At 60.2% G+C, this 11762-nt stretch overlaps 2 protein-coding genes across 2 annotated transcripts; both read right to left on the bottom strand.

Moving 5' to 3' along the window:
* Positions 1–939: 939 nt before the first annotated feature.
* Positions 940–5044, bottom strand: MNEG_2345 (Desiccation-related protein PCC13-62 Flags:Precursor; the record flags this gene model as incomplete). Its single annotated transcript, XM_014049174.1, has 12 exons — positions 940–1050; positions 1204–1313; positions 1525–1692; positions 2468–2531; positions 2741–2773; positions 2990–3118; positions 3325–3387; positions 3706–3768; positions 3971–4049; positions 4277–4351; positions 4689–4801; positions 4988–5044. 12 exons carry the CDS (start codon positions 5042–5044, stop codon positions 940–942), a joined length of 1065 nt encoding a protein of 354 aa, XP_013904628.1.
* A 1630-nt stretch (positions 5045–6674) lies between these two features.
* On the bottom strand, positions 6675–7100 carry MNEG_2344 (hypothetical protein; the record flags this gene model as incomplete). Its single annotated transcript, XM_014049173.1, has 2 exons — positions 6675–6771; positions 6994–7100. The coding sequence occupies 2 exons, from the start codon at positions 7098–7100 to the stop codon at positions 6675–6677; spliced, it is 204 nt and encodes a 67-aa protein (XP_013904627.1).
* Positions 7101–11762: the final 4662 nt, after the last annotated feature.

The raw sequence follows: 11762 nt of genomic DNA, 5'->3' as shown, positions 1-11762 counted from the left end.
GGTGAGGGGGGGGGGGGCAGGGCTGACGCCTGCAGACCAGGGTGAGTTGTCTTAATCAGGATGATGTCAGCATATATGATGTCCCGCACGCTGCCTTCCCAAGTCAAGACGCGAAGCAGCGGGCGTTTCCCGGCTCATCCATTTGACCTGTGCGCTGCCACTGCAGTCCGGAAATGCTGTAGTGGGCGACGAACACACACAATCGGCCTCGCAGGTCCAGATTCAGGAGGCAGAGCGGGAGCTGGAGCGGACCTCGGGGGCGACCCGCGCCGCTAGCAAGATGTCGGGTGCGTGGGTGGGTGGCAAGCACGAAACCCTGGCCACCTCAGGTGGCCTGATACAAATAGACCAGCATCGTCAATAAAGCCCTGGACACCCACGGACCAGAACTCGGCACTCAACCCCATTCCATCTTATTTTTCTAGAGCTACCGTCGGGAGACTTTGATGACGTCATTTCTGACCAACACCACGAGCGCGGCGACACGTCCTGGGCCAACCCGCGAGGGGGCACAGGTTCGGTAGCGGCTGTGCCGGCGGCGGTGGCGCGATGATGTTCGACGCACGCAAGCTGTGAGCCGATGTAATACATGCGGCCGACTCAGCCTTGATGGACAGAAGGGACAGATACATCAAAGTGACCTGATTACTTTTTCTTGCTGGGTGATTTTGACCATTGTCCAGTCACAAGAAAGTCAGAAATCCAACAGGGTGCACAAGCATCACTTGTTTACGCACAAATGGCTCCCATGCAAACCAATGGTCCTTGCCAGTCAATCACAAAAATGGCAAGTACACCAAAAACACAAGCTCGCAATGGCGCAGCATGCCATGTGGACTAAAAATGCCAAATCAGCCACAGCAATCTAGACACAGAATGTGGGATCAATACCCCCGTTACCCAGGATGAAGGTGGTTTGGTTCATTCTGAGCTACAGATTCACTGGTTGGCGCACGTGCCCTTATCTCCCGCAAGCGCGCCTGGGGGCAGAAGGCCAGGCCCGGTCGGGACAAATGGCTTGTTGGCAACAGCTCCCTTGGGGTTGTTGACCTGGGGAAGGAAGAGGTCAAGCAAGAGGTAATTGCATAATAGATAGTATTAGGTTTGAACACAGAGTTATGCGCACATGACCACGGCATGATACAACAACCAAGGGCAGGCACGTCGTCAAATTGGCACTCACCAACGGGCGAATCAGCTCACCTTGGGCGTGGTGCGCTCGCCGGGGGCGGGGAACTGGTACGGCTCTGGGCATGAGGCAGGCTCCTTGGCAACATATGGCTCCCCAGCCGGCCGCAGCTTGGTGTAGCCCTCTGCAAGGATGGCATGACCGCAACAGCTTCGAAAAGCCAAGCAATTGACAAGATCACCCCTTGCTGGGTTGACGGCCCGCAAAGAAAAACAGGGTGAGAGGTGGAATAGCAGTATTGCCAGGCTGTCCCAACCCTTCAAGAATTGGGGTTGTGAGAGCCACCCCGCCGGTTTCTGGAGGCTGAGGGCAAACCAAAAGGGGGGCAAGCTCACTTGTGTAGGCCGGAGTGTCATGCTTGAAGGGGTCAGCGCCCCAGGGCTCAAAGGTGACGGCGACGGGCTCGTTGTTGGCAGCGATCAGCGACTTGGGGATGGTTGGGATGAGCAGTGGCTGGGTGGTGTTGATGGGGCCCGCCATGCCCTCTGGGAAGAAGCAGCCTCCTGCCAAGGCGAAGAAGGACGAAAGAGACGGTTGATATCAAAATGGGTACGTGCGACATATGGTGGGTTGCTGCTACGAGGTATAAAGGGGTTGCAAGGGCTCACACATTCCTCCCATAGGCTCAACAAACATACATCCTGCTACCATCATGACTACCATTGCATCAAATTCTGATCTGGAATCACCTTTATCATTGCCGCACTGGACAATTGAGATCCACTGAAGTGCAGTCAAGGGGAGGAGGAGGAAGGCGAGATGCTGTTGAGGGGGCGTCTTCAATATAAATGCACACCGCGTCCTCACGGCGCTCAAGCACCGGCAGGTGCGAAGTGTGCGACAATCAAGTGCAGGGTACAGTGGGGCATGGGGCGCGAATATCATGTGGAGCGCGTGCAAACAAATTACACGGAGTCCAAGCTCATACTTCCTCCGGGACCACCTGCTGGGGCAGCCTTGCGGGGAGGACACCGTTGTAGTCACTCGACACCAGGTTCATGCCACCTTAATGGTGAGGGTGAGCAGTGCACGAGATTGTCAGCAAGTCCAAGGTTGTGATTGCATTTCTTGTACATCCCCACCTCTTGGTGACAACCCCGTAAAACACCAGACTGTTTGGCGCGCACACCATTGAAAAGAATCATGTGTGCGGCCAGCGAAAGCGCAACCCGTGCTTGAATCAAACCAACGGGTTTGCCATACTCAGCGGACCCTTGCCTCGCCAACGAGGCAACGACCCCGCTCAATCGACAATGCTGCATACCCATCCCCCCTCACCAGCAAAGATGTAGGACTGATCGATGCTGACTGGACCATCCAGAGCATCGCGGTACGACGACACCTGGTGACAACGTACGAATTTTTTTAATTCAGAGCAGCAATGGAGGCGTCAGCACAATCAGCCAATACAGGGGTGGGGCCAGGGCTGCACCCCAACCACATCGCAATGCAGGCTACCCACTGTCGCAATAAATGATTCTGGGATGCGGTATGTGGTCAGACAACACTGTGATATGTGTTCATGCACCCCCCCCCCAAGGGTCAACTCACGGCATCCATGAAGTCTTTGACTGTCATGTCAAACTGTCAGGGAGGGGACAGTTGAGGGCAGGGCTTTTGGAGAGGGGTGTAGGCGCCAGGGGTGAACAAACGCGTAGAGGGGGGTGAGCAGTGGTTATGCTGCTCACGAGATTTGAAAGCGCAGGGCGACGTTACCAGTGGGATGCTACGTGCACAAACCTCCCCTTCTTGGCAGCGCCGCCGTACCGACAAGCAACGTACACCCCCCCGCACACGCACCTCCTCCAAGGTGTCGTTGATGTGGGGCCAGATCAGGGTGCGGTCGATGGCAGTGAACTGCGCCGCGCCGCCCGTTAGGCCGCCCAGCACTGCCACGTACAGGGGGTCCCTGAAGAACAGCGCCAGGCCCTGGGGTCGGGACACATTATTGGGGTCGAGCGCGGCAACGAGGGCTTCTACAGCGGGCGGTGAACGCACGAGAGGCCTGGCTTGTTGCTTGTGTTTGACAAACGGCTCTCCATCTCAATGGGAAGCAGGAACAAATCATATTGCTGATTGCCGTGCTGCAGTGCAGTGCCTTTCTAACATCGTGAGCAGGCCGCTTGTTCACCCACCAGGTCAGCCACAACGCCGGCGGTCTCCATAGTCTCAGCTGAAATCAAAAAGTGGAGGTCGTCCTGGGATGGAGGGGTGTTGGGACAAGAGAGGGGGGAGGGGCCGGAGTAAAGTGAGAAAAGAACACTTCATCTTTATGTAACCATGGATGACAAATCCAAGGATGATGGTGTCAGGGGAAGGCACAAATGCTGTGCCTGCGAGGGCGCACTTGGGGTGATGGACAAGGGTGTGCAGAGCAGCCGCCAGCACAGCCGCCTTGTAACACGAAACGCACGTGCAGCTCTGGAAACAGGCCCAGGCCAACCAGCCAAGGGTAGGACTGCAGTACCGGGGCGTGTGCGCACCCCCGCCATCACAGCGCGGAAGCAGCAGCACACCTTGAAGGGATCCCACTTGACGCGGTCCTTGCCGGTCCGCTTGAGAGCGTTGTTGTAAAACTCCTGCAGGCAGCAGTACCGACGTTGAGAGATACAGACGTCGGTGCAGCGGTTGGGCTGATGGTGAGAGCACCGGTCAGGCTCGACCGCCTGGTTTTTTGGTTGTGCTTCTGATGCGGATTTGCACATGATTACAGGAGATTGCGAGTCACGCAGCGCGCCTGCTGGACATGGACACACTGCAGCAACACCACAGTGTCATCACCGTGAATCCGTTGGCGTAGTCCACTGGGGGGCAGGTAATGGGCTCCACCCCTGCATCATACAGTGCCTCACGCAGGATCCTGGGGTGACGTGGTTGTGGTGGTGAGGAATACGCGTCAAAGAGCGCATGAACGTGCATGCGTGCGTGGGAACCTGCCGAGTTGCATGCCCTGCAGGGTGATGCAAGAGCGGGTCCCCGACGCAAGCAGGGAATGACAACGAGATCGGTACAATTCACCGCATTCCTTGTGTGATGAACATAACTGGCCGTGTCAACCGATATTGCAGCGCGAGGGATGGCGCGCACCGCATGTGCCCGGCCTCAGAGTGCGAGAGCTCCTGCGCCCACTGGATGACGGTGGGGTTTGTCAGGTTGGCCTTCCTGCGCGTTGGTTGCGGGTGCGTAAGCAGCAACATCGTGTCAAGAAAAGATGGGTCCAGGTTAGCAGCAAAGGCTGTTATATGGTGGGGATGTCCCAGGCCGGACACATCTTGCAGACAACACGACCTCCCGCGTGTGAATCACGTGCAACACACCGCAGAGGGTGCAGGCATGGCACACCTATGCCAATGATGTGGCATGCATCAAGCGGGCTCGAGCTTGGAATCACAAATGGCTGTTAGCATTCCAGCACTCAGAATCCCCAATCTGATCGACTAATTTCATCAAAGGATCCCTCTCAATAGTCAGAAGTTGAATCGCCACCCAGCCCACCCACCTGCATCCAATTGGCACGGGAGGGTCGCGGCCAGGGCTGCGCAGCTTGGGCGCCAGGGGGCGGCCGAATGCGGCGCAGGCGTCGAAATTGGCCTCCAGGCACTCCCCGTTGATCTGAGGTCGCAGCGGGCAGGTAGGGATGCCAATGTGAAGTAATACTGAATGTGAAGCAGTAGTGACAGGGGTTTTGCATGGTCAGAGGGCCCTGCTGCCTCACATGGTATACAGCGCGCAACAAAGCACACACGGATGCAACCATGCGGCACCCAACCCTGTACAGATCCTCAGTCGCCGCCCCACCTTGAATTGCAAAAGGTCAGTGTCGCTCCAGTTGTAGATTGCCTGAGTGTAGTTCATGCCTGGATAAGTGTGTTGAGAGTGCGGGGATGTAGGGATGGGTTCAACGAGGGGTTGCACATGAAAGAAGGGGACATTGCCAAGCTGTGTGTGCACCCGCCAGCTCGCATGCACAAGGTTCGTCGGCGCTTGGCGCACCCCTGGCACGTGCTTGTGCACCGCCGGCACGGTGTTGAGTGCACCCGGGGTAACGCGCAGGGGCATGGGCATCAGGATGAATTAGGTGGCTGTGCTTGAAACGCATGGTCACACATTTTGCTCAGCTGCCCACATTGGGTCGTACCTGAGGGCTGCTGCTGCGCTGGACACCGCCCAACACCCCGTCAGATCGAGCATCGGACACAAGAGCACATCCCGATCAGCGCCAGCCAGGCCCCATCATCCCATTCACAAGCAGCGAGCGGCATGATGTGCGGCCAGGGTGCGCAAGCCGACCCACCGAGCACGGCGATTCGCTGGCCCGCCAGTCCTGTGGGGTTTGCTGACACAGGTAGCCCTTGGTTGCTGTTGGGCGGCTGCGCTCCCACGCCGCCAAGGAAGACGGCGGCAGCCACAAGGGCCGGCATGAGCAGGGCCATGCCTGCGGGGCGCGGCTGAGGGGCCATCTGGAGGCGGCAGGGGTGGTGGCGAAGCGCGGATGGGGCGGGTCGGTGGGAGGGTGTGACGTGGCTATGTGGGTGCGCATGGGCCGGACGGCGGGTGGGGTGCAGGCACGGCACGCGGGTGATCTAGGAGGGCCTGATGGGAGGGTGCGACGCAGTGTGTGATCTGATGCCTGTGGTTGCTCAATTCGCACCGTGTGCACACGTGTGATCCTGCAATGAAGGATCCAAACGTCAACAGTGTGCAGTGTGCGTTCTGAGGGGTGAATTGCAATTGCAAGAGCTTTTGCTTGGTTGTCGTGGCGAACACGGCAGACCTACGAACACCTTGCCCGATGGATGTTGCTGCGACACGAGCGCTCCCGACAGGCGGCCCATGAGCTGGAGGTGACGTCAGTGCGTCACTCTTGGTGTGTGGTGTGCAAAACATGGGTGCAGGTGCGCACTGCGCCGCTTGTGTCACCAGCACAAGGGGCGCCCATGCAGAATTCGGCCCAAGAGGCAGGGTGTATTTGATGCTGTATAAATGTGTGAGGGGTCGTGGCCAGAAAGCGCGGGTTACGAGATCAGACAATTTTTGTAGATCGGCTGATCGGGCTTCGGGCCAATATGAAAGTGACCGTGCAGCTTTACTGTGTTTTCCTTGTATACATATCTTGCAGCCGCGGTTTACATTGCAGTTATGGCTGGGATGCAGGCACCACGCGGTCAAGCTGCGCTGGGTCTTCAGCTGGCAATGGCTGACGGTTTCGGGTGTGCGTGCAGAACAGCCCACAGAAATGGCACGGAAGGATTAGCACTGTATCATATGGAGCCAGGTAGTACAAGCCATCATGCACAGGGTTTTTACATTGTTTACAAGTCGATTGATGCCCCAGACTGGTCCCATGTGTTCAGCTGGGAAACAGTGATGTTCCCTGATTTGAGAATGCCAGCCACATGTGCTGTGGCGGTTTGAACAGTCAATGATAAGGAGAAGCACGAGAGTGCATATTGTCATTTTGCAGGTCCGTCTGCAACATGCCCCCTCACTCCATCTGCTTGACCAGGATGCCCACTTTGCCACGCACGTGGCCGCGCTCACAGTACTCATGCGCCGCTGCCGTCTCCTCCAGAGGCCAAACCCTGAGAACATTGGTGTGTTGCATAGTCATTCAGCGGTCACAGATCAAAAATGGGAAGGCGACGGTCAGGCGCGCGCTTGGTGCCTGTGTTTGGCCCCAAAGTGGGCTCGCGGCAAATTAACCCCGTCGCCAGTCAGACAGGTGGTCGCACGCACTTCCCGCCACCCACGCAAGTGATGCCACGCTACCCGCATCACTGCCACTTTTGCGGCAATATGCACACCTGTCAAGGTGCACCTTGAGCTTCCCCTGAGACATCAGCTCCGCAAGCTGCTCAAGCCCCTCCGACGCCACACACTTCAGCATCACGCTGAGGGACGTCAGAATCATGTTTTAGGGGGTCGTGCGTAGGGGAGGGTGCACGAGGGTCATGCCTGCTGGTGGCGGCCTGCTGTCTGCAGTGTGAAAGCACCTGCTGGCGAGGTCAGGTGAAAATCTCCAGCCCTCTATGCATGTGGCGTTGACAGTTCGGCACGACAAAGCGTGCGCTGGAGACTGCAAGCGCGTCGTGCGGCCCTCGGTGAGCGCAGCCGCCTCACCCAAAACATGGGACAGCAAGCGCCGCCGCACGCGGCCCCGCCCAGCACCCGCGGCGCCGCCTGCGCATCTTCACAGACCCATTGTTATCTGCTCACAATCGGTACCAAGGCCCAAGGCCCAGCCGCCCCAGAGTGGACCGCACTGCCGCGTTCAGCAGCATCCCCACTAAGCCTGCCAGCCCCACGCCGTCCCTTCCGGGGCCGCTGCTGCCTACTGATACCAGCTCGCCGCCGCGCTTCAGCAGGCGCAGGCTGGCGGCCTCGTAGCTGCCGCACAGCCGAGTGTCCAAGAGGGTGATGAGCGATTGAGCGGATATGCGCCACACTGGCTTGCAGGGTTGACATGCAGGCAGATCTTTGACTGATCTGGCGCAGCATCAAGGGTCGACGCTGCGTGCACCTGGGGCAGCCGCAGGCATGCAACCACTGACAAGGCGGTGCAGCGCAGACGCCGGCCTGCTTGTGGCGCTTCATACATAAGGGCAGCTTGCCGGCGGCTGAGCATCCGTCGCTGAGAGTGACGTTCGAAAGCCCAGAGTATACCCACCTGCCCCCGACGAGGTCGAGCACAAAGTCAGAGGGACCCTTGACCGCGGCCTCCCACGGCCCCTGGGATTGACAAAGTGTCGGGCCAAGCCGAGCTGCTTGTGAGTTTTGAACAGCGCCTTTTGCCTCGGATCTGTTGACCTAATACGTTGTGTGTCCCCAGCACCTTCCATCTGCTGCACAGCCAGTCAAGCAGGCAGTGTGGACACAAACAACCGGCCTCAAGCCTTGCGCTCAGTCTGTGTGCCCGACCTCGCTTGTACTGTACCCCCATCCCCGCCCCCGTCTCAAACCTGTGTGTAGTCGATCGCCTCGTCAGCGCCCAAGGTTTTGGTCACATAGTCCACGTTTTGCCCGCTGCATGTGGTTGTCACATGGGCCCCCTGCCCCTTTGCAATCTGCGCGAGCGCCACCGGCGAGGGCAGGCGTGACAACACATACCCCATGCTGACAGCTGCCCGCGGCGTTTCAAGCCTCCTCCAAGCAGCGTCGCGCACGCCGTGCCGGCCGCTCAACCGCCGTGCTGCCACTGAATAGCATTATGGCCCTCTCCCCGTCCCAGCACATGCCATGCTAAGCAAGCCCCGGCCACCCACCTGTATGGCAAAACCGCCGACCCCACCCGCACCGGCGTGTACCAGGACTCGCTTCCCTCCGAGCGGCATGGCCGGGGCCAGCGCCTGCCAGGCCGTCATGCCGGCCATCGGCACCGCCGCCGCGTCCTGCAGGCTGACGTTTTGCGGCACCAGGCAGACCGTGGCCTCGTCAGCCGCCACGAGAGATGCGTACGTTCCCAGCACTGGGCAGCGGCGGCGGCGGCGGCGGCGCGGGCAGCGGGGTCGCGGGAGTGAGGCACGCGGCGGGCAAACGGCGCGGCAAGCAACGCTAGCGGCAGTGGTGTGGGTGCACCGTGCCCGGGGGTCGCGCTGACTCAGCGTCCCTGTCAACGTCAGTTGGGAGCTCGGCGCTCGCAGTAGGGCCGTGCGTGATGAGATTCACTATCTGTCTAACGGCTCGCGCCAGGGCCAGGTGGCGCTTGCCCTGTCTCCAAAGAAGGAGAGGAGACGCGCACCAGATTTGAGCGCCTGGCCGGTTTCAGCAAAGACTCGATCACCCTTTTTGAACTGCAGGTTTGAGGTGAAGCCTGGGTCTCACTCTAGAGGGTGGGTGCGTGGTTGTGGATGCAGGTGCAAACAGCTGACCAAGTCCCCCCGCCGGCTCGCTGGGGGATGGGGCGGGCTGCCAGAAGCTGCACCCCAGTCGTTCAGCGAGCAGACCCCCCGCCCCGCGCCCGCGCCCTGCACCCTGCTGCCACGGCGCCGGCGGTGGCAGCGCAATGGTTGTGTGGGCGCGCGGGGCCCCTGGGCACCCTCAAACCCCGGCGGTCCCGGCGCCCAGTTTTGACGAGCACCTGCATAGGGCACGCCCACCTTGCTGCCCTCTGGCGCCTCCAATACAATGCCGGCCACGTCCTCTCCAAGGATTTGGGGGAGCTTCAGGGGCACTGGGAAGGCGCCCTGGGGGCACGTGAGGGTGGGTGGGGGTGGGGCGTAGGACCACTGAAAGGAGCGCTGAAGCGGGGCGTGCAGCAACTTGCCGCCACAGCGGCGTGGGAAACGGCGGGGCATGGATGTCGACTTCAACTACGCGAGTGCGTGCTGGGAACGGACGAAACGTGACACCCAGAGCCGTTTGGGGAGGGGGGTATGGCGCGCATAGATCGCAGCGGGCAAGGGGCGCCTGTATGACTGGGGGCGGCCATCAGTGCAGCCCGGCTTTCCGACGGCGCCGGCGTCGTGCGTGTCTGACTACGCGGAGGTGGACAGACAGGCTGTCCAGTTCCTCAACGATGGCGGGGCCCGCTCGCCTTCCTGATCTTCCTGCGGGCCCCAGGCCGGGCACGCACCACCCGGGCGGGCGGGGGCGATGTGGGTGTCGGTGTTTTTGACATTGAGTGTTCAGCAGGCGGGAGGGGCACGTGCTTGGAGGTGTGGGTGGGGCCCGCAAGCAGCACTCACATGCCTCTGCCTTTGCCCTGTTCCCATGAGCCCCGCCACCACGCCCTTGTACGGCTTGCCCTGAGCCATGTGTGAAAGTGTGCAATCGGCCCTGTTTGCGCTGCAGCGTGTCACCCTGTGCCCGCGCTGCCCTCCCCAGACACGCACCAGTCGCCGGCGTTGACCGAGGCTGCGGCGACCTCGATCAGCACCTGCCCAGGCTCGCGCACCGGCGCCGGCCAGGCCTCCTCGTAGCGCAGCGCCTCGCCGGGCGGCCCGCGCCTGTGCATTACGACCGCCCGCATGGTGGGAGCCACCAAGGTGGCGTGGAGCCCGCCCCGCGCCACGTGCCTGGGGAGTGCTTGAGAGCGCCTCTGCGGTGAGGTGTACTGCGCGCCACGTCGCAGGTGAGCCACAACGCGACTGAATATGTGGGCCTGACAAGCTTGCCTCAAATGCTCTCCTCAAAACTCTTAGCTCGCTTTGGTGCCTCGAAGCACCAAAGCATCTGCGTGGGTGCAGGCGGAGGCCCGCAGAACTTCGCGATCAGAAGGTGGCATCGGCTCTGGTGTAGAGCGCAGTAAGAAACGAATGGTCGGTGGTGATGGTTGCGAAGCAATAACACCAGGGGATGGCAAGGGCTCGCGTGTCCTGCCTGGCGTTCCTACAGTGCACGGCAACGCTGGTGCGCACATCCATGGCGCTTGAGTGTGCTGTGCTGCTCGCATAGAGCCATGTTTCTCCCAGACATGCTTGGTCAGCACTATAAATCTGTTCCTCTTCGTTTCAGTGAGAGCAGCTGGCACGCCACAGTCCACGATGTCCTCACCAAAGTTGCAACCTCCCAGACACTCCCAACCACCACAAACCTCCCAGGCACTTCAGCAGTCGATGTGCACAGGCGGTGCCACATGACCTGTCGTGCTGTAGTACACGCAACTTAAATTCCCCCCTATTCCCACAGCTTTCAGTTTCTGGTGTCAGTAATCAGTGTGAAAACGAGGTTGCATTACCAAGACAAGGATATATAAACGCACGATCACCATCGCATAAACGGGACAGACAAATTTCAGCAGAGCACTGTCAAGCCAGACAAGTGCCCATGCGCACAAGTATCCCAGTCCGCTGATCCAGAGGCATCCAGATGTAGCGCGTGGTTGTGGCATTTAAAAAGGGCCCCAACGGTGCGGGTCAAAAGGGTGCGCGCCGTAATTGCCAGCGGGGCCGTTGGGGCCAGCAGACAGGCACCGCCAGGCGTGCGTGTCTAGGCCACGAACGGCAGGTGCGTGGTCGGCCCCACGCGCGCGTTCCATCGACTCAGAAAAGGCATTGCTGGTTGTTTAGGATGATCTAACGGAGGGCGGCAAGGGGCAAGAAGCGGGGCCTTCCCGCTTCCCCCGGGTGGGTGGGTGGGTGGGCGTGTGGGCCATCCAACCTCTTTTGCATGTTTGTTGCTACGTGCTGCCACAACACGCAGCCGTTGCTGCCGCATCCTCATGATAAGGTGGTGCTCTCCGGGCAAGCCGGGTGTGGGTACAAGGGTACAGGTATCATGAGAGGCGGGGAATGAGAGAGATGGGAGGCAGCCCCAGGCCGCACCCACGGCAGCAGCGGCCACGCCGCCGTGCAGGGGTGCAGCAGCTGGCTGCAGCTCGCCGAGGCGTTTAGCGGCTGCAGTTGTGCGAGCTGCTGGGTGGCTCGGGAGTTGTTTATGTGCCAGGGCGCAGCGAGCCCGGTGACCCACCAGCGAGCGCAGAAAACGTCGCACCCGCCGCAAAAACAAGGGGCACCTGCAAGCACGAGCGCTGCTTGACGCGAGCGCCAAATGAAGAGTACAAAGACAGGGGCCGCGCCGCCGCCGCAATGCGTGGTGCTCAGGGCGTGTCGCCATCGACTACAACCCTGACTGC

The sequence above is a fragment of the Monoraphidium neglectum genome (assembly GCF_000611645.1).
Source record: "Monoraphidium neglectum strain SAG 48.87 unplaced genomic scaffold scaffold00263, whole genome shotgun sequence".
Classification (NCBI taxonomy): domain Eukaryota; kingdom Viridiplantae; phylum Chlorophyta; class Chlorophyceae; order Sphaeropleales; family Selenastraceae; genus Monoraphidium; species Monoraphidium neglectum.
The sequence above is the reverse complement of the archived record's forward strand: the minus strand, read 5'-3'. Positions and strand labels throughout refer to the sequence as shown.